A 22,515-nucleotide genomic window follows, 5' to 3' on the forward strand; every position below is an offset into this window, starting at 1 on the left:
CCAGGAAGTGACGGCCCGGCCGGTGGTCCTTCTGGAGTCGGTGTAGTTCGCGGCGCCACCTGTGCGGCCTCCGCGTTCCTGGGCGATGGAGAATGGAGCGGTGTACGGCCCCACCACTGAGGAGAACCCGGGCCCTGCCAGGGGCGGCCGGAGCGGCCTGGCCGCCTACTTCTCTCTAGGCCGGCTTCGGTTGCATCGGCGCCTGTTCAAAGTCTTGCAGCTGGTAAGTCCGCGGCCGGGGTGGGCGAGCCTGGCCGGGGCAGAGGGGGTCTGGCCCCGGGGCCGCCGGCCTCCGGGCTTGGGAGGCTGCCGAGCTGCTTCTCCTCGACCTGGTTGTTCAGGAAGCGGCGGTTTCCACACCCCCAGTTCCTTCTCTGTCTGCTGGAAAGGGGGGCGTTACCTCCTGCCGCCGGGCTGCCTCTCAGCCCCAGGGTCTCCCCGGCTGGGTCCCCGAGGACGACCTAGGGCCCCGGAGCGTGTTACGCGGGTCCAGGAAATGCGTCGGAAAACCCAAGTCAGCCGCTCAGACTTCTGACACTCCATCATCTGTTACGACCTTCGTCTCCTCTCCCAGCTGTTACTCTGCAGTATCGTCCAAAATGCCTGTATTTAGACTACGACGTGCTTTGTGTTTATCTTTCTCTGGTTCTTGCGGTTTTCCTGGTACGAGCCCATGGGGCAGTTTAATTTGTTGAACAAAGTCTTCCGTTACTCCTCACGGTATTGAGATGTGTGTATTCAGTAAATTGTCTCCCAGATGTCTTATATTGGCTGGAAAAGAATTACTTCTGAAGGAGCGATATGTGTGTACGAAGTACAAAGTGAAAGGGACAGCTTGTATTTGTGTGCAGGTGGCAAAAGTAGGGCATGACATACCTCTCCCTCAATTTATTGAGTTTCCGTTTACTTTAGGCAGTAAACGCGCCTTCACCTAGTAGTGAAAATGTCAAAACACCTTTGAATTTTAATTCACATTACACACATGCTGACATCCCAAGTTCTGTTTTAACCAAGGTGACCATTTTCCGGAAGAGGAAAAATCAGACTGCCTAGAACGTTTGTAAGTTGGTTTTGTTTAATCATCTCAAGTAAAAATAGCCAGTTGGTTTCCTTAGGAAGAACTTAAGTTCTTAGAATTCCGATAGCCAGAACTTAACTTTCTTGGAACTCAGATGGCCTATTTTTATTAAAGAGAAAAATAGCTGTCAGAAAACCGGCACTACTTATCAAAACGGTCACATCTGGGAATAGTTTGGAAATCACTTGGAGGCAGGTGACAGTGTGGCCTGTGGAACCCAAGAGGGTCTGGCTCTCTCTCTTTCCAGCTTCACTTTGGGTGGTTCACACTGGAAACCTTTCAGTTCTTTCCAGGCATCAGGGGTTCCCTCCAGCCATTGTTCCTTTGTTATCAGCTGTTCCTTCTGCCCAGAAGTGCTTCTTTCTGTTCTTTTGTCAGTTCGAACAGGACTTTTAGATATCAGCTGTGTTCCTCTGCAGTAGAGCTGAAAATGTTTCTACATAAATAGTAGAACTCTGTAGAACAGAAAAGAATTCGTATTCATCTGAAATATTCTTGCTGCTCTAAGGACATCATCAGTATTGGTGTCCTGCCTCTTAAATCTCCTATTTTCTGTTCTGTTTTTTTCCTGTTTAATCAGAAATGGCAAAGCTGCAGTAAAATTTCTCATTACCTTATTTATACTTTAATAAACTGTATTCCATACCCCCGGAAAAGAATACAACCAGAAATTTTGGTGATAGACTTTTGACTGGGTTGTGGAGAAGAGGAGCAGACGAATTTGCCTCGCAAAAGTTGGTAGACTATTCCTGCTTGTTCTCCATCATACCATACGGAGAAGAGGGAAAGAATAAAAACTAATGTCTCTTTTTGAAACCCATTTACAGGCATATCTCAGGTACGGTGGGTTGGGTTCCACACTGCCGCAATAAAGAGAATATCGAGTCTAATGAATTTTTTTGTTTTCCAGTGCATATAAAAGTTATGCTTACACTATACTGTAGTCAATGAAGTGTTCAATAGCGTTGTCTAAAAAATATGCATACCTTAATGTAAAATATTTTATCGCCAAAAAATTCTAACCATTATCTGAGCTTTCAGTGAGTTCACTGATCACCATAGCAAATATAATAATAATGAAAATGTCTGAAATATTGCAAGAATTACCACAGTGTGACACAGAGACCTGAAGTGAGCAAATGCTGTTGGAGAAATGGTACCAATAGACTTGCTTGACTCCTTGTTGTCACAAACCTTCAATTTGAAAAGTGCAGTAAAGCAAAGTGCAGTAAAATGAGGTATGCATTTATTTCTTTATGGGGAACTTGTAATGTTATAAGAATACTTTCTCTTTTTTAAAAAATGTTTATTTGTTTTTGAGAGTGAGTGTGTGAGCTGGGAGGGGCAGAGAGAGAGGGGGACAGAGGATCTGAAGTGGGCTCTGTGCTGACAGCAGCGACCCTGATGCAGGGCTCGAACTCACGAACCACGAGATCATGACCTGAGCTTAAGTCAGATGCTCAACCGACTGAGCCACCCAGGTGCCCCAAGAATGCTTTCTTTAAAACAGATTTTAAAAAATATTTCATTATTGCTTTCCATTTTGATTGTTGTCTTTTAGTTCCTGCTTTGTTTCAATAATGTCCTTAATCTTTTCACAACAGTATATTGTAGGAGTTATGCAGAAAGTGCCAAGGAAGTTATACATGAAATAAAACTGTCATCCAGCTTGGGCAACAGGCAAAGTTTTCTTTGCTAAAGTAGAAGTACATTCTTAAAAGCCACATTCTGCCTTTAGGTTGTTTTACTTTAGATAACTTTTTATTTATTTTATTATTTTTTTAAAGTTTATTTATTTATTTTGAGAGAGAGCACAGAAGCCGGGGAAAGAGAGCGAGAGAATCCCAAGTAGGCCCTGCACTGTCAATGCAGAGCCCGACTCGGGGCTCAATCTCATGAACCACAAGATCATGACCTGAGCTGAAATCAGGAGTCAGGCACTTAACTGACTGAGCCACCCAGGTGCCCCTAGATAACTTTTTTTTTTTTTTTTAATTAAGTAGCTTTGCAGAGCTCCAATAAAGAAACTACTGTAATGGAGAACCCCATAATTGGGAGAGGAGGTACTTTAACAAGGGAACTGGAAGTCATGTGACATTTTATCCAAAATGTGGTGCATTTCTGTGTTTGTGTATGTTATTCCAGACCCCCAAATCTTACCAGATTCTGAAAACCCCAAAAGAGAAAGGAATCTTACTCTAAAACTTAAAAATCAGACTCTGCCTACTTAGGACATTCCTAGAGTTAAAGGAGACTGAATTAGCTTTCCTCCGAGGTTCTTTTCACTGTGTTAGATTTTTACAAATCTCCGGCTCTGGGGGGTGCTGGTACAGAGCTGAACGCCAAAGGGGTACAAGGGGAGCCTACAAACGGAAGGAGAGGTCAAAGATGAAAGAGCATGACTAGCTCTTGAGTTAGATACTTTTGGAATTACATAGCTGTGTCTACTACCATTCCTTTAAAACTTTTATTTTGTCAAAGGCTTGTCCAGAATATAAGCATCCCTTACCTACCAACTGCCCTTCCTGAGCTAAAGAAGAAATAAAGACTCAGCTGGGAATGCAGTGTAAGGAGTCATTGCAGTCCTAAATTTATGCAGTTTATTTATCAGTGTATTTTATCCTTAGATTGGTCCTTCTGCTAGTGTGTGTGTGGGAGGGGGGGAGTTGTTATTTTTGAGGGAGTTTGTTTTTGTCTTAAGGGGAACATTGCCACTGGCCACCTGATTCCTTGCTAGTAAGCTGGTGCAGTGATCTAAATCTGTGCAATATTCTCTCTGCAACAAGCTGGCACTGTGTGCATGGTACCAGTTGAATGTCCTGATGGCTGCACAGTACTGTGATTATAATGACTCTTCAAGCAAGTGGTTTGCTTTAGAATTCACCAGTGATTTAAATTTATCAAATTATAAAATGAAGTTAGACTCTGTAGGTCCCAAGAACCAAATCACCTAGAAGCAGTTTATCTTATAATGGTGTCCTTTTCACCATTAAATGTGAAAATTGATCTGTACTAAATTGAAATGCTATATTTTTACCTTGAGGAAGATCCATAATGTCAGCAAATTATATCTTTGAACCTTTGTGAGAGTCAATATTTGCCTAAGGCAAGGGAGGCTTAGCCGAACTTCAGGCTGACAGATTTGTTTACTTGGATCTTACATATGACTACAGGTTGTTGTTTTTTTTTTAACGTTTATTTTATTTTTGAGACAGAGAGAGACAGAGCATGAACAGGTGAGGGCCAGAGAGAGGGAGACACAGAATGCGAAACAGGCTCCAGGCTCCGAGCTGTCAGCACAGAGCCCGACGCGGGGCTCGAACTCACGGACCACGAGATCATGACCTGAGCCGAAGTCGGACGCTCAACCGACTGAGCCACCCAGGTGCCCCTGACTACAGGTTTTTAGTAGCACGGTCATTAATTCACGAATTAATATAATTTTGTAGTTGGAGCCTTATAATGAATGGCGAACATTAAAACGTTCTCTTTAGGGCGCGTGGGTGGCTCAGCCCGTTGGGCGTCTGATTCTTGGTTTTGGCTCAGGTCGTGATCCCAGGGTCATGAGATCAAGCCCCCCCCAATCGGGTTCCATGATGAGCATGGAACCTGCCTGAGATTGTTTCTCTCTCCCTCTGCTCCCCTCCCCTACTCATGCTCTTTCTCTCTCTCTCTCCAAAAAAAAATTTTTTTTAAGTTCTTTTTATGAGAAATGCTTTAGTTGTAGATTGTTAAAGACAAATGGTAGAGACTTAGTGTTTAATAACGACTGTTAATTTTAAGGAAGACTGAAGTTTCAGAAAGGGTAGTGAAACTGAAACGGAGAGAGACACAGGGTAGTCATTATTTGAATGTTTAAATCACCAGAACTGTGAGTAAGCCATGCCTTAGTCACTAAGATTTCCCAAATGTGTTGACCCTAGCACGTTGGTTTTAATGTAACATTTAACAGCAAAAGGGGAAATGCACAGAACTCTGATTGTAACTTCGAAAATCCAGTCTTATAGGGGGAAGCCTACACAGATATACATAGTTGTCAAATGAACCTAATAAGCAGTTTTTATGCGGCTGCGGGGGGGGGGGGGGGTGGGGGGGTGGGGACGTTAAGCAATATTTAATGTGGGGTCTTGATTTTTTGGCTGTGCCTGGCCAGCGTGGGACCAGGCCTGTCCGAGATTCATTCCATCACCTGTAGACACAAGGGTAGGAGACTGTGCCCTCCAAGAGGCTCCCAGCTCCAAAAGCTTGACAATGCCCATAGTTCTATTTGGGAAAATTTTATGTTATTAGAAGAAGCGGCACTGGGCATACTGTTGTTAAGTACTTAGTATTCGTTAAGCAATATTTAATGTGAGGTCTTCATGTTACTGAGAGTAAAACTTTACCAGAAAATAATAATTGAGCATTTCAACTTACTTTTTTTTTTAAATTTTTTAAATTTATTTTTGAGACAGAGAGAGACAGAGCATGAGCAGGGGAGAGGCAGAGAGAGAGGGAGACACAGAATCCGAAGCAGGCTCCAGGCTCTGAGCTGTCAGCACAGAGCCCGACGCGGGGCCCAAACTCACAAACCGCGAGATCATGACTTGAGCCTAAGTTGGACGCTCAACCGACTGAGCCATCCAGGCGCCCCTTTCAACTTACTTTTAACATTCATCATTCTTTCCTTACCCAGTTCAGTGACCTTACCTCTTTTCTTATCCCTAACCACTTTGGTATTTAATGCTGGGGACTACACATTTCTTGAAATTATTACTTCTCTTAACTTTCACATTAAAAATTTTTTTTTTTTACAAAGTGTTTGTTTACCGAAAAATATACATAAATTAGAAAATACGATTAAAATAAAGTAAGCACCACTTTACTACCACCCCCTTCACTTTGATTAATGATTTGGAGTATGTTTACTTGCTTTTTTGTTTAAGTTATATATATATGTATATTTTTTTTAATGTTTATTTATTTATTTATTTTGAGAGAGAGAGTACATGTGTGTGAGGTTGGAAGAGGGGCAGAGAGAGGGGGAGAAAAAGAATCCCAAACAGGCTGTCAGCGCAGAACTGGATGCGGAGCTTGACCTCAGGAACCGCGAGATCATGACCTGAGCCAAAATCGAGAGTCGGCCGCTTAACCCAACTAAGCCACCCAGGTGCCCCTATAGTTTTTTGTTGTTTTTTTTTTTAAGTTTGTTCACTTATTTTGAGAGAGAGAGAGAGAGAGAGTGTGCGTTTGCAAGCAGAGGCAGGAAGGGCAGAGAGAAGGAGAGAGGGAGAATCCCAAGCAGGCTCTGCACTGTCAGCACAGAGCCGGACGTAAGGTTCATGAGATCATGATGTGAGCTGAAATCAAGAGTTAAATAATGCTTAACCCACTGAGCCACCCAGCTGCCCCTGTTTACTTGCTTATTAAGGAGTTTTCCTAAGAAATGTTATACCTCCTGTGACTTGTTTGTCAGGTACTAGTTTCTCTTTTCCTTCCTACTCCTGAACTGTGATACTCTTTCACGCCCCACCCAGTCCTCTGCGCCTCCTGTCTTGTAACCAGCTAAACCAGGCGGGCAGTCCCTGTTGCTTTCATCCAGAATCCATACTCCCTGGCCAGATCATCACATAACCTAACACCTGGCTCCTTAAACGTTTTTATCATCACTCCCCACCCAGTTAGGTCAGTTGTCCTATTATTTCTGCGGGGCTTACCATGCAAATTCTTGCCTTCATGAATCTGTTCTTTTCTGTCCCCCACCTGGAATGTCCTCTGTCTAGATCGTATGTGTCTCTTGGCCCTGCTTTGAGTCTCACTTTTCCACTTACCCTTCTCTTGCCACTATTAGGTGGATCCAAGCATTCTCCTGAGATTTCCCGAATTTACAGATAATGGATGTTCAGTTATGAGGTGTATTGTTTTCTTATGCACTGATCTTGCTGCTCTGTCCTTGTGTTCCTGTACATACTACAGTGTTGGATCAATAATATTCAAATACACTTTTTGAAAAAGTTTTTTAAAATTGAGATATAATTGACATGTATCAGTTTCCGGTGTATAACATAAAGGTACCGTATAGTGCTGTCGGAGATTATATATAGGAAGGTTAGGGGCATCGGACAGAGATGGGGAGTCAGGAGTAAACTTCATACTGAATATAGTTTGTAGTGCCGATCTCTTGGCCTTTAACTGGGAGTAGGAACTAGTAAATGCCCAAACTTGGTATTGTACCCCTTTAGTCTCTCAGGGTGTCCGTGCAGAATCTGCCTTTTAATACCCATCTGAGGCTTAAGGTCAGTGAGAATGACTCCTGTTAATAAGTTTGGAACAGGATTGGGGCACCTGGGTGGCTCAGTCGGTTGGGCTTCCGACTTCAGCTCAGGTCACGGTCTCACGGTTCATGGGTTCGAGCCCCTCATCGGGCTCTGTGCTGACAGCTCAGAGCCTAGAGCCTGTTTCAGATTCTGTATCTCACTCTCTCTCTCTGCCCCTCCCCGACTCGCGCTCTATCTCAAAAATAAATAAACATTTAAAAAAAAATTAAAAAAAAAATAAGTTTGGAGCAGGACTTGTAATGAAGACACTGATTGCTGCTACCTGAGCTAGATCCTGCCAGTGTCTTGCAAAGAATAGACAAGCAGTCTGTATGTCTCTAGAAAAGATTTTACTGTCCTATAGGCTACACAGATGGGAGTGTTCCTGATAATCTAATTTATTGTAATAAGAATGGCTCACGATCAACTCTTCTCAGACCCCAGTTAGAGTTTTAGGCTGAGATCTTCTCACAGTTAATTGACTTGTGTACACCTGAGGTATATTTTGCAAATTTCTCATAGAGAAACTGCGAAAAGTTGGGTAAGATTTAACATAGAGGCAAGAATAAAGCAAATGGAATATTAGACATTTAGTATTTTATTATACTGGAGTCATGTACAAACTCATCCTGTAATTATAATTTCAGGAGATTGGGGAAGTGCCTTTACACAATGGCTTTCTGGGATTCGTCTTGCTGTGTCACTTTGTATCCCGGGTGCAATGATTGGGAGTGCCTTACCTGACCTCTCTCTGAATGAAGTTGTTTGGGATATGCTGGACTATTTTATGACTCACTAACTTGTAGGAAATCCTAGCAGTAAGATCTGTGTTTATCCTTACATAGATTCTTTTCAGAATTTCATTGGAGGGGAGAAATCCCTTAGAGGCCTTCATACCAATGTAGGTTTGACCTTTTCCTTTTTAACTTTTTCTTTTGAAATAATTATAGATTCACAGGAACTTGTGAAGCAAAATGTACAGGGAGGGCCTCTGTACTCTGTGTGTGTGTGTGTGTGTGTGTGTGTGTGTGTGTGTACATTTCTCTGCAGTTTTATCACATGTGTAGCTTCCTAGAGTCGCTACCACAACTGTTCCAGAAACCGTCCTATCACCATAGGGTTCCCTCATGCCACCCCTTTACGGTCACACCTTTCCCCTCTCCCCTGGCCACCACTAATGAGCTCTCCAGCTTTGTAATTTGTTATTTGAAGAAGGCTATGTAAGTGGAACCATGTAGTAGGTAACCCTTGAGTTTTGGAATTTTTTCCACTTTGCATAATTGGCAGATGATCTAACTTGTTGTGTATGTGAAGTTTGTTCCTTTTTATTACTCAGCAGTATTCCATGTGATGGGTGTACCACAGTTTCCTTCATGGTGGAAGGACATCTGGATGGTTTCTGGTTTCCAGAACTATTATGAATAAAACTGTTATGAACATCCATGTATTGTTTTTTGCCTAAGCGTGAGTTTTCATTTCTGCTGGAGAAGGTAGGAATGCAGTTGCTGGGTCATATGGCAGTCGCCTGTTTAGTTTTTAAGAGACTGGTCAGCTGTTTTCCAGAGTGGCTGTGCCATTGACTTCTTCTTGATGACAGTATGTTGTAGGTTAGCATTTTTATACTATGCAGTGACGTGTATCTGCTGCTTTTGGTAGCACTCTTGCTGCCATTAATATATCTGGTTGCTTCTGGCCTGAGGGGCAAAATGACATTTCCCGATAGGCTTTGGTTTAGGTCACCATCTTGATGGTCTTAACGCTCAAAGGAAACTCCCCTAGCTTTCACAAAACCCACACAACCCACACAACCCTGCCCAACACAAACCTGCCCAAGTGAACCTCTCTTCTTTCTCTTCTTTCTGTTTCTAGAGGAGAGTTAGCCCCAAACCTGAGCCCCAAATCCTGCCTGTAGAGAGCTTCTTCTCTTCCTCGTCTTGAGACCCACCCATCTTACAGGTTTCTGCCTTTTTAAGCATGCTCAGTTCTCTCCCATCTTGAAATTCCCATCCCTTTGACCTTGTCCACTACTCCCCTGTCTGGCCAGTCTTTCCAAAGTACAGCTTGTGACTGTGCTGGCTCTATCTCACCGCTTTGTCCTCCTTTCACTTCTCACTGTGCAGTGCTGTAATCTTAGCCTCCCTGCCTGACCACACTGCCATGGGCTTGCTGATGTCACCAGCAGCCGCCTGTAGCCCCGTATGATGTAAGTGTTTCAGTGTCGTTCTTACCTGACCTCTAAGTAGCATTCATTATTCTTGATTACTTTCTCTTGGTAGAAATCCTTTTTTCTTGTTCTACTACCCGCTTGGAATGCTGTTCCTGATTGTCCTTTGCTGGTGTCTCCGCCTCTGTCTATCCCTTAAATCGTGGGGTTGCTCAGAGTTCTGCACTAAGCTAGCTTTCCTCCTTCTGGGGGATCTCACTGGCTGATGCCCACGTCTTCGTCTCCACCTGCGACCTCTCCGCTGGGCTGTAGACCTGCGTACCCTTTTGCCTCCTAGATACCTTCCTTCACTCTCTCACAAACCCCTCATACCCAGGATATTTAAAACTGAATGGATTCTCTCCCCAGCACCCTTGCCTCTTAAAAAAAAGAAGAAAAACCAAAAAGACCCGACTCTTCTTTCTGCAGTGAGGCCCCAGTGCATCAGTATCGTGTGTGCATACGACAGTGGGGGTGCTTTCATGTAATGTTGAGTTGCCGAGTTCACCAGAGTGAACCATTGTCCGTTTAGGGCACAGCATTCTGACCCACGCCCCTGTCTGGCACTCTTGAGCACGCTTGAGGCCCCTCTTGCACGCTTTTTTTTTTTAAACTAATTAATTAATTTTTTAAATTTACATTCCAGTGAGCATATGACTTCAGGCCCTCTTGAACACTCTCGCCTCTGCCATCAGTTGACTTGTGTTATTCGCAATACTGCTAATTACGCTTTCTATCGTCAGACGTTTAACTAAATATCACACAGACTAAAATTGAGTGTGGAAAGGAATTGTTTCCTGTGAAAACGAAATTGTATGCTTTGGCAAGTCCGAAAAATAAATTACTAAAGTATTTGTTGTGGAATTAAGTTAGAGCGAGACGCCTGTTGTAGAAGGCTAGTAAAACTTGTCCAAATCTAGAAGGATTCTGCACCCTGCTTCTCAGGTGTCCAAGGCCTTGCTCCACTTCAACTAACATTGGTCTGGAAGTGGTAGTTACAGATGAAGGAAGTGATGAGTGCAGAAAACATGATGTGGAGTTGCAGTCAGTAGGCTCAAACTCCAAGAAAAGCCCAATTTCAAAAGATTGGTGAATAAATGTGCTTTTTCGTTTTAAGTTAAAGCGTTCAAGTATGTTATTTCCTACTCTATTTATTTGTCTGTTTATTTAGTTATTATTTTTTAAAGTTTTTTTAAATGTTTATCCATCTTTGAGAGACAGAGACAGAGTGCGAGTTGGGGAGGGGCAGAGAGAGAGGGAGACACAGAATCCGAAGCAGGCTCCAGGCCCCGAGCTGTCAGCACAGAGCCTGACGCAGGGCTCGAACCCACAAGCTGTGAGATCATGACCTGAGCTGAAGTCGGGCACTCAGCCAACTGAGCCCACCCAGGCACCCCATTTACTTATTTATTTTTAATGTTTATTTGTTTTTGAGACAGAGAGAAAGACAGAGTATGAGTGGGGGAGGGGTAGTGAGAGAGGGAGACACAGAATCTGAAGCAGGCTCCGGGCTCTGAGCTGTCAGCACAGAGCCTGACAGCGGGGCTCGAACCCACAAACCGTGAGATCATGACCTGAGCCCAAGATGGATGCTTAACCAACTGAGCCACCCAGGTGCCCCTTTCCTACTCTGTTTAAATGTGTCCTGATAAGGGCTTCTACTGCGTCTTGCAATGATTTCAGACTGTTCTCCATTACTGCTACCTGGTCACTGTCTTGCCCTGATTTCCTACATCACCTTCCCAACTGGATGTCCATCCCAGGATCTGCCCTTTCCCCAGTCCCTTCTCCATGTTGTAGCCAGCAAGAACTACTAAAAGCATAGACCTGATTGTGCTGCCCATTTGCATGAAAATCCTTAAAATCCGATTTTTAATAATAAGAGAGGACATTTAGATCTAGCCTCTGCTTACCTCCCTGGTCTGGTTTAATCATTTTTTTCCTGCGGTCCCCTTCCTTCACGCTGGATAGTTGAACCATGCGGACTCAACTTACTGCATGGTTCAGTGGGGCGGGGGGATATATGTATGCATTGGGGTGGGAGGGGTACCAAGCTCTTGTACCTCCAGGTCTTTCTGTGGACTGCTTCTGTGCCTCGAGCTTCTTTCCCTGTCTTTTACCCCCGAAGCTGACCCTCCTGTCCTTCGGGAACCCTCTCCTGACCCCCCCAAGTGGAGGGCCTCTCCTGTGTGCTTTTATAGCAACACGCTGTGTTTTGCCCATTCTGGCCTTTAGCACTTGGTAGTTAATTATTTGCGTACTTGGATTCCCTTCAAGGCAACCGGACTGTAAGTTCTGTGTGGATCAGCTGCATTTAGTAATCGTGTTTGCCCTGGTCTCCACTTCACAGATAGTTGCGTGGACCAATATGTTTTCTGAATACTGTAGGCTTCTCTGGAAAACACTTAAGTGAAATGTTCTGTTTCTTTTGTAGTTGCTGTCTCTGCTGGCCTTCGTCTGCGAGGAAGTCGTGTCACAATGCACTTTGTGTGGAGGACTTTACTTTTTTGAATTTGTGAGCTGCAGTGCCTTTCTCCTGAGTCTCCTCATTCTGATTGTGTACTGCACTCCAGTTTATGACAGAGTCGATGCTGTCAAAGTCAAGTCATCGGTAAGCATGAAGACCTGTCATCCCTCTATGAAGAACATAGCTGTTTGGAGTCCTGTGCTGTTTTATTGTTCAAACTAGGGATGCTTGCAACACTCAGGAGCAGGAGAAGACACTATCCATTGTTCCAGTTCTGCCCTTCGGCAACTCCATTTTCCCTGCCAGATGGTGGGGGAGACGGGGAAAATGGGATGAGAAGGAGGACGGACACGGCCAGGAGTTTACAGTTATGGGTGGTTTCCCCTAACTCCCGTTAGGTTTTTTTTTTTTTTTTTTTGGGGGGGGGACAGAGCGAGACAGAGCATGAACGGGGGAGGGGCAGAGAGAGAAGGAGACACAGAATCGGAAACAGGCTCCAGGCTCCGAGCCATCAGCCCAGAGCCTGACGCGGGGCTCGAACTCACGGACCGCGAGATCGTGACCTGGCTGAAGTCGGACGCTGAACCGACTGCGCCACCCAGGCGCCCCTAGGTATTTTTAAAAACTAGGATTTTTGTCACTTTTGATTTCTCACATTTCAGGGTGTCGCTCGTGGGCTCTACAGTTTTTCATTGTGTACCTGTCCTGTGCCAGGCATTATGCTGGATGCTAGAGAGAGTGATGAACTAATGTGACGTATTTCTGGAACTTTTAAAATGAAACACCACACAGGGGTGCCTGGGAGGCTCAGTCAGTTAAGCATCCGACCCTTGATTTCAGCTCAGGTCGTGATCTCAAGGTCACAAGGTCGAGCCCCACGTCAGGCTCCATACTGAGCACGGAGCCTGCTTGGGATTCTCTGGCTCTGTCTCCTGGGCCCTCTCCCGCCATGTGTGTGTGCACGCTCTCAAAAAAAAATAGTAGTAAAAAAATGTTTTAAAATGTGACACCACATAATCCTACCTGTGGTTTTGATTTTTATTACAAAGAAATTTATCCATAAGTGGATTAAGGAGGCATTTGTTGAATTCATTGTTCGGAAATTTCCCTTTTACTGAAAGTGCACATTGAAAATTTTATTTTCACAAAATCAGTGATACATAACTTTCTAAACTTGGTCTGCTAACGCATGTTTTTATTTGAGTATAGTGTGGATTTGTGAGATGACACATGAGATGATTCACACACTGACTGCACTTAAGGAAGGAAGGAAGAATTGAGCATTTTACTTCTTCAGTAGTATTGGAGTAAAACAGTAGTGGTTTGTGAAGAATTGTAAATGTCAGGGTCGACATATGTAAGAATTCACATCTCTGAGGGAAAAAATAAAACTTAGGGTAAATTTTTAACTATTAAGAATAAGGGATAGGGGCATCTGGCTGGCTCAGTCAGTAGAGTGTGTGACTCTTGATCTCGAGTTTGTGGGTTCAGGCCCTACACTGAGGGTAGAGATTACTTTTAAAAAAAAACAAAACAAAACGGTGTAACAAGGTAAATACAAATCAGTAAAATTCTGTTATTGTTTTCAATTAATGAGAAGTAAACATTGGGTCATATATTAGTATACACCTAAGATACTTATTTTTATCTGTACACCCTTTTGTACTACCCTTTATCATTTTGTGCTGTAAGATCTGTTACCTTCTTTTAAAAGAATTATTTTAAGGTTAAAAATTAAACAAAAAATTGATACCACAATAGTTAAAAAAGTAACTTTGAAAAAAACAAAACAAAACAGGTAGAGTGTGAATCCCATCCATCAAGTCTTTGATGAGCACATACATGCGGATCTTGGTGTGGCCAGTATATGACCGTTCCATTACCTTCCTTGGTAACAGCTGCTGTCAGCACAGACTCGTGTCAGATACTTTATATACTGTGACTTAGAATCCTCATATTGTAATGCTCCATTTTTCCATTGAGGAAACTTAGATTCAGGGTGGTTATGTAACTTGTCCAAAGTTACACAGCTAGGGTAAAAATAAACCGAGATTGGAACCCAGAAAAACCCTCCACACTCTGGATTCCGTTCTGTGGCCACCACTGAATCCTGTTGGAACCAGTGCCCTAGCCAACTTTAGATTCTGTCATGGCCGATATCAGCCCCCCATTATCTAGATCTCTGTATAATGATGACAGTAATAGAGCCTATTTATTGTATGGAATATGCATATTAAGATGAGGATACAGAGAATATCTTCGAGCTTTTGGTAATCATATTTGTAATCTCTAAGTCCTTCCTTTCTGCAGACAGGTATGTGGTAAGATTTGGGGGCAAGTGAAAAGTTAACTTGTGTCTGAGCTGATTGATTTTTAGTTCCAGTGTATGAATTTATATTGTAAACATTTAAGATTGAAGTGATTTTTTTCAGTTTTTACTCTCTCCACAGCAAAACAGTATCACTGTCCGTACGAATATTTTTAGAAATGTTTAAACTTTAGTGCTGCATCTGTAGTGTTTAAGAACCTTTATCTTTTTGACAAGAAACAATATTACAGTATTTTCCAGTTTAATTGTCTATAACTAAACAAGATGTAAAACATTTATGACATCTTGAGCATTTAAGTTATTTTAGAGTAAGTGCTGATCTTAAAATGCTGGGGGGTAGGGCAAGGAATAAATCAGTCATTTCATCCTAAAACAGCCTTTGTAGATATTTTACAAAAAACTGTAAATATTTTATTTCTTTTGGGTGTTTCGTGTCTATTCATAGATGATGATTAAGAGTTACAGTCATATATGTTGTACTTTTCACCTAACACTGTAAGGATTCCATGTTTGTTTGAAAGGTTTAAAAATCACTTTTACTCCTGACCTGTTAACAGACTCAAATACTTTTTTAATGTCAGAGGTTTTCTGTTTTGAGTGTGTGATGGGGTGGTGATGGTGGTAGTGTCTAGGGAGGACCAATAAGCTTTTTGAAGGGAGAATCGTTTCTATTCCGTGCTATTGTGGCTCACATTCTGTCAAGAGTAATAGTAGCCAAAAGTTGTGGGACACTTACTGTGTGCCTGATACTGGCGGTCTAAGCATTTTCCACAGATTATCAAATCTTTAGAATCACTTATGAAGAGGATACTGTTCTTATTCCCATTTTGCAGATGGAGAAACTAAGGCACACAGGTAATTAAGTAACAAATTCAAAGTTATACAGCAGGAAGTAGTGTAACTGGGATTTGAACTCAGGTGGTCTGGTTCCAGAGCCCATATTTATCGAACAGTAAATTATTCTGTCTCAAAATGGTTGTCCTGTTTAATACCTCCTTGAATGAAATCCAAATATTAGTAAATGGAGTTTTATATTTGTGTGTCGCCGATTTGAAATAACATTCAAAGGAATAGGAAAAACAAAAGTATTATAGAAAAACACCTCTTTTTTTTTTTTTTCCAACGTTTATTTATTTTTGGGACAGAGAGAGACAGAGCATGAATGGGGGAGGGGCAGAGAGAGAGGGAGACACAGAATCGGAAACAGGCTCCAGGCTCTGAGCCATCAGCCCAGAGCCTGACGCGGGGCTCGAACTCAAGGACTGCGAGATCGTGACCTGGCTGAAGTCAGACGCTTAACTGACTGCGCCACCCAGGCGCCCCGAAAAACACCTCTTTCAGAAGCAAAAAGAAAATCTCTTAAATTTTTTTGTAAATGTTACGTGAACAGCGGACAGTCTGGGAATTCTGTGTTGGGTAGTTTTGTCGATATTAGGTTTACTGGAGATGCATCTCAGGAAACTCTGAAAGTATCAGACTTAAAACCCTGAGCAATGGCTGTCATTTTACCGGTTTCTCCTCTGAATCAAGTGTGCATGTCAAGTGCTGTTTGCAGTTGGCATCTGACAGGGAGTCTTACCAGATAATGCCAGAGAGCCCTTGGGAACCTATGGAGAACTTCGTGTCGTGAGCTACATTATGATGAGATATGGAAGCCTCTATAGAGCAGATAAGCTCATCATACAAGCCCATTTTGGGTTACTTACTTGGAATGATTGAAAACAATACGTTATTCCAGAAAATTTACGTGTCTAAAAACATACTATTGGCATAATTTTATTTGGTTAATGACGGGTGGTTCATCTGATTCTCTCTTTTCTAGAGTGCTTTCAAAGCACTGAAGTACTCTCAGAGAGGCCATCCTAGCATAGAATCCTGATCTTCCTTAACTTATGACGGGGTTACATCCCGATAAAACTCATCGTAAGTTGAAAATACCGTTAAGTCGAAAGTGCATTTAATACACTTAGCCCCCTGAACATCATAGCTTAGTGTGCTCACAACACTTACTTTAGCCTGCAGTTGGGCACAGTCATCTCCCACAAAGCCTGTTTGATAATAACGTGTTGACTCATGTCATTGAATACTGTCCCGAAGTGACAAACGGAAGGGCTGTGTGGATGCAGAAGGGCTGTCAGAGTACCGGTAGTTTACGCTCGTGATCGGGGGCTGACCGAGAGCCGCTGCCACAGCCCAGCAGCATGATGGAGGGTCATCCCGCGCAGCGCCAGCCTGAGAGAGGACCCACACCCACAGCTGGAAGTACAGTTCCTACTGAATGCATAGTGTTTTGGCACCAGAGTTAAAAATCATAAGCGGAACCATTGTAAGTCAGGGACCATCTATACTTTGAAAGGGAAGAAAAATTTTTTTGTGTCTGGTTTTTCTTTTTTTGTTTGTTTCTGTTTTTGTTTTTGCTGGAAGTAAGATGGCATGTAATAAATGGCTTTGGAAATTTTAATATGTCCTAGAGAAAACGACACACACATACACACGCATGGCCTTTTGGGGAACTGCTTTTATTGAAAGATTATCTTGTGATGTGCTCTGAATACGCCCCATCCAAAGTATGGATAGCATTCCTTTACAGGGTAATTAATGAATGCCAAGCTTATGGAAAAGTTAGAAGCTGAAGCATGTAAATTTGGGTTGCATGAAAAAGCTGTGTCACCAAAGTTTTTTAAAAGTAAAAGCCAAAAACATTTGTTTCTATGAACCTAACCCTACTGTATTCTTTGTGCACGTGTGTAGGATTTCTATATTACTTTGGGCACAGGATGTGTGTTTTTGTTGGCATCCATCATTTTCGTTTCCACACATGACAGGACCCCAGCTGAGACAGCTGCCACTGTGAGTACCTTGTATTTTGAACCCTTGCTTATTTTTGTTTCCTTAGAAATATGGAGCTTGGAAAGTACTAAAAGGTTATACAATAGGGGAGCATTGTTCATCTTTTAACTTATTTTTCAGTGTAATTTTGAACGGAGGACCTAAGCGCAAATAAATATGATATAGCAACCTAGAACCTGTGTTTAGAATTTGGCCAAGTTTTGTTAATAAAAACCTAACCACTCCACATATGAATGTGTTCCTGCTAATGGAAGGGGTAGAACTGACTTTGTTATCTGACTTCCGTATCTTCTTTTCTACTTTGCAGTGCAGCAAAAACACGCATACATGGCAGGTGTAAAATAGCCACACTAGGTGTAGAGAATACACAGGAGAAATGATCGAAAGGTTCAGCCTGATAGATGAGATCGATAAGGAAATGTTTTTATCTGAAATCCTTGGAGGACCAGATTTTTTTTTTTTTTTTTTAAATTCAGAATATTCTGGATTTTACAAAGGCAGTGCTGCAGAGGGCCTGGGGCAGACCCTGTAATCCAACATGTTAATATTTCTGAACCATGAATACTCACAGTAAAGGGGATAAAGACTGTAAGTAGTTTTGCCTGGTGTCACTTTTGAGCCAAGTAAATCATGAAAACGTTTGAGTTTTTGTAGCTTTTTGGATTTCAGAATTACAAATCAAGGGCCATGTCGTGGATTTGTGAACACAGACAAATGACAATAACAAATCCTCTTGCAAGTCAGCTGGATTCCAATTAATACTTTGTTCATAACAAATTTGAAGTTATAATTAATTGAGTTGTCAGCTAATAGATCATTAAAACTACTCTCAATTATAGAAAACTTAAAGGGAGTTCAGGGACTTGCATGGTTATATCTACCTGTTCATGTGAGCAATTTGTTAGCACACATGTCAAAACAAAACCGAAATTAAATCAGTGCTGAACCTCGACTCATTCTAGCAACAAGTAATACTTATGCCTGAACCATAATCATAAATACATGAACCAATCGGTACATGAAGAGAAAGATCTAAGTTTTAATGACCCTTATGGTTAATTTCAGTTTATATACATATTTGTATTGCAGAGGAGTATGATAGGGTGATCAGTGAAATGTTTTAAGGTATAGAAGTTCATTGCTATAAAATCCTTAGAGGAAGTGAAATAGAATTGAGGAAAGTTGAGTTGAAGAGGGGGAAAAAAGCATGGCATAAAATTCCAGGTTGTTAAAACAAAGCTTAGTTGTATAATTAGGTGATGTGTTAGACTATTACAGTATTTAGATTTCATTGGCTATATTTAAGAGTTTAAGAGTGACTGGTATTTAAAAACTCAGTATTTATAATAAAAATAAAAATTAAAAAAACCTCACTGTAATATGCTGGACATTACCTTTTGCAACTTATTATGAAAAAAATTTACAGACTTAAATTAGTAAGGGAGTCCGTTAAAAAAAGAAGAAAAAATTGAAAAGTATGTGAGCAAAAGATCGGGAATATCATTTGTCTGGATGCTACCGCATAGAGGGCCCTGCATGAACTGGGGCTCTCGAGGGGGTCAGGGATGGCTTCACAGACACAGTGACATCTGATCTGTCCTTAAAGTGTGTAATATGTTTGCCCAGTAAGGGGATAGATGCCATCAAGCCAAAATGAAGACTCCAGAGGGGAGAAGCGACTTGGCTTTAGAGATGTGGGATTGATAATTCAATTTAGGTTGGATATATTGGGACTATTTGGGTAAATTGATGAATTTGGAGTTCAGTTTGCTTTATAGTGAAATGAGGCAGGATGCATATTCTTGAGGGGTTGGGTGTGAAAAGTCAAGAGATTGGAACTACAACAAAATATTAAAAATCAAGAACAAACTGCTGGGGGCACCTGCGAGGCTCAGTCAGTTAAATGTCTGACTTAATTTCAGCTCAGGCCATGATCTCACAGTTCATGAGATTGAGCATAGGGCTGTGTGCTGACAGGGCGGAGCCTGCTTGGAATTCTCTCTTCCTCTCTCTGCCCTTTCCTGGCGCGCGCGCTCGCTCTCTCTCTCTCTCTCTCTCTCTCTCTCCCCCCCAAAATAAATAAATAAACATTAAAATAATTTAAAAAAAAGAACAAACTGATGGTTACCAGAGGGGTAAATAGGTGATGAGGATTAAGGAGAGCACTTGTCGAGATGAGCACCGGGTGATGTATGGAACTGTTGAATAACTATAGACCTGAAACTGACATTACACTGTATGTTAACTAACTGGAAAACTTAAAACTAAAAAAAAAAAAAAGCGATAATAAAAAATCATGGAGATGGGGTGCTAGAGGTAGAAGGGACTTTAGCCATCACATACACCAGTTTTCTCTCTTTACAGAGCCGTTCTTTGGCCCCCATTTCTTTAAGGGTCTTGCTAGTGAAGAAGATTTCTTCTTAACAGAATTCTCAGAATGCTTGATCGTATGTTAGAGGAGTGCAATGAGGAAGTGATTTAAGGAAGAGGAAGTAGGTCGTGGTGTCATGTTGCTGTGTCATGACAGTGTGACAAGTAACTGGAAAATATTTTTTAGGTAATTTAACCTAAAAGTATCTTCGAAATAGAATTTCTGTTTTGATAGTGATCACTTTGTGCCATTTTCACTCACTCCCTACTCACGTATTTCTCTTATCTTACCTGTGAGTCAGTCTAACCATTGCCAATAATCCTGTGTTTTGTATCATTTTCTACGGTTTTGTTTTTCATCTATTAACCTTAGTGTCACAGGTTTGGCACCCCACATCCCACATGCACACATAAGGCTGGACATCTCTCTTTTGTAGAACTTCAACTAGTAGCCATTATTCTAGATTTTTTTTTTGTAACTTTTAGTTTTCTGATGACCTTAAAAAGTCTTTTATTACCAGGGGTTGAGAATAACGTGTATAAGATAAAATTGATGAATCGTGTTGCTTGTATAAAACGCTTTCAGAGCCCAGTAGGAAATGTGAGATTACATTCCAAAACTCATCATACAACCTTCGCCCTTTCTTCTCCCCAGGTGTTTGGATTCCTAGCAAGTTTTATGTTCCTGTTTGACTTTGCCAGTATGGTCTGGGAGAAACGACAGGAGTCCCAGATGAGAAAACCTGAGGCTACCAGGAGGACAGAGGCCACTGAACCACTTAATGCTTAAGGACCTAGGGAATAGGTGTTGCATAAGGTATCAGCTGCGTAATGCCTGAGCCCTGGCACAAACTCTTGTAGAATTTATGTAATGGTTAAACCACTTCTTTGGGGGAACAAGGGGAAGGGCAGGAAGGCACTTTTGTCAATATTGGACTCTGTGTCAGTCACCACAAATTAGGCCAGAGAACTTTTTGTTTCAAAAAAAAAATGTATTTAAATAACAGTTAAAACTTCTGTCAAATGAAATGGTTTTGTTTCTGTTTCGGAGGACAGTTGTTTCTTTAAATCACATAGCTCAACTGATGATCTTTTATTCTGTCATTGAAATACCCAGGCTTTACTGTATCTCACTCAGCCTTAAAATTATATTGTAACGTTTTAGGATAATTATTATTAACTCTTTCTGAGACCTTTTCTAGCATAATAGAAACTGTATGGGAGGTGTTGTTATTTTATATGTAGAAAAGAAACAATATCAGAAACCCTATGTTTATACTGCACTTTGTTGTTGATAAGCGAAAAAAAAAAGATTTTTTATATAATATAACACACAGAAAAATGGAAGAAACTCTCATGGCTAAGGACCAAAGATAAAAAAAGATACACTTCTTGAACAATACAGTGATTATTAAAAATAGGCTTCAACTGCTTACCACTGTCTGAAGAGATAAGTTCATACTGGGAGCTAGGAATTGGTCCATTCCCCTGTTGATATATGGCTCTTCCTACCGAAGTTCATACAGCTGTATCAGTCTGTTCAGCGTTTTCTTTGAAGCCTACCCTCTTTTCAAAACCCCAGCTTTTGATTTTTCATCTATTTGAGATTCTCCCTTTTCTCTTTATCCACATGGTCCATACACTGTTTCATCATCTGACAGAGAGGAGTCTCTGGCCGATGGCGGTTGTCTTTAGGTAATCCAAACTTTGGGGCCCTTTTAACTGCACAGAGTATGCAGCGGGATCTTTAGGTTTCTTGTTCCCACGTCGGGGATTACTCTGACTTCTCTTTGGGGGAGACCTTCTTAAGGAAGTATCTAGCAAATCCTGCCCAGGCTAACCCTGAGGATGGTGTAAGGGGCAGCCCGGCCATTCCGCTTCAGACTCGTTCTGATCGTTTGCAAGAATGGCCTCTTGCTGGCAGGCTGTCTTAGAGCCAGCCGGCCAGGGCACTTGGTCCTTTCTGAGCAAGGGGTTCACAGAGTAGATCTTTCTTGTCCTCCTCTTAGAATTTTGACTCAGGACTCTGGTGTGAAGGCAATAAGCCCACGTGTCAGGTACTTCAGGACTTCGTTGGAAGTCTCCGGGGCTAGGTGGACCGGGTGTTCCTTCTGAAGGAGTGGAATCGTGTTCCCAGTGAGACCATTTAATGACCCTATCCATTTGAAATTTCTCATTTGTGTGTGTGGATGTGGCAGGTGCGGTGGTCAGAGTTCAGCAGCACGGCCTCTCTTGATGACTCAGGACTGTATCCATTTGTTCCCAAGTTTGGATGCTAGTGCCCGTGGTGCTGTCACCACTACCCGCCTAGGGGATAATGAACCCGATCACGGATGCTGTCTTTATTGGGCGTACCATCCACGAGAGGAGAAATAGCTTGGGTCCTGGGCCCAAGAATGAAGAATGGTTCGAAGATAAGTAGCGTATGGTCAGCAAGTTCTGGAATTTCACCCCTGACTGTACACTGTCATTTTAAATATCATCCAGACCCAGCTGGGCTTTCACAGCAAACCATCCGGGCTACCTCAGGGTCCCCGCGCGCGCACGGGCTTCGTTGAGTTTGATGGGACGTGTCCCAGCTGGCCGCCTCCGTACAGCACGTCGGCATCGAGCCGCAGTGCTGCTCGCTCTGAGGCTTGGCTTGTGTCTCTTTTATTGGTGCAGAAGTGGGCCTCTTAGCTGCCACTTAACCTTCCCTTTGCAGAAAGATAATGTATTTGCTGGTATTTTGGGTCCCTCTGGAACTTTTCTTCATCCTGTTCTCTATGGGACCCATGACTGATTGGCCCCCCTCTTCTATTGTAGAAGGAATTCCAGTAAAAAGACCACGTGGTGAATAAAAAAAGTTCAAGGAAAACTTGGGACCAAAACCCCTTTGATGTCCGAAAAAGGGCAAACTCAATAAACTGAAATGTCACATAA

General features: G+C 42.2%; 1 protein-coding gene across 1 annotated transcript; it reads left to right on the forward strand.

Moving 5' to 3' along the window:
- On the forward strand, positions 1 to 22,515 carry CMTM6 (CKLF like MARVEL transmembrane domain containing 6). The gene is made up of 4 exons (XM_040479977.1): positions 1 to 223; positions 12,012 to 12,188; positions 17,125 to 17,223; positions 20,249 to 22,515. The coding sequence occupies exons 1-4, from the start codon at positions 86 to 88 to the stop codon at positions 20,381 to 20,383; spliced, it is 549 nt and encodes a 182-aa protein (XP_040335911.1). The 5' UTR covers positions 1 to 85; the 3' UTR covers positions 20,384 to 22,515.

This window comes from Herpailurus yagouaroundi, unplaced genomic scaffold (assembly GCF_014898765.1).
Source record: "Herpailurus yagouaroundi ecotype Mexico unplaced genomic scaffold, PumYag 159, whole genome shotgun sequence".
In the NCBI taxonomy this organism is placed as follows: Eukaryota; Metazoa; Chordata; class Mammalia; order Carnivora; family Felidae; genus Herpailurus; species Herpailurus yagouaroundi.

Bases quoted from the DNA above. Each gene is read 5' to 3' on its own strand.
- CMTM6 (XM_040479977.1), top strand. From the start codon at position 86: ATGGAGAATGGAGCGGTGTACGGCCCCACCACTGAGGAGAACCCGGGC. The intron at 224-12,011 runs GTAAGTCCGCGG...TTTCTTTTGTAG, and splicing joins TGTTCAAAGTCTTGCAGCTG to TTGCTGTCTCTGCTGGCCTT. The intron at 17,224-20,248 runs GTGAGTACCTTG...TCTTCTCCCCAG, and splicing joins CAGCTGAGACAGCTGCCACT to GTGTTTGGATTCCTAGCAAG.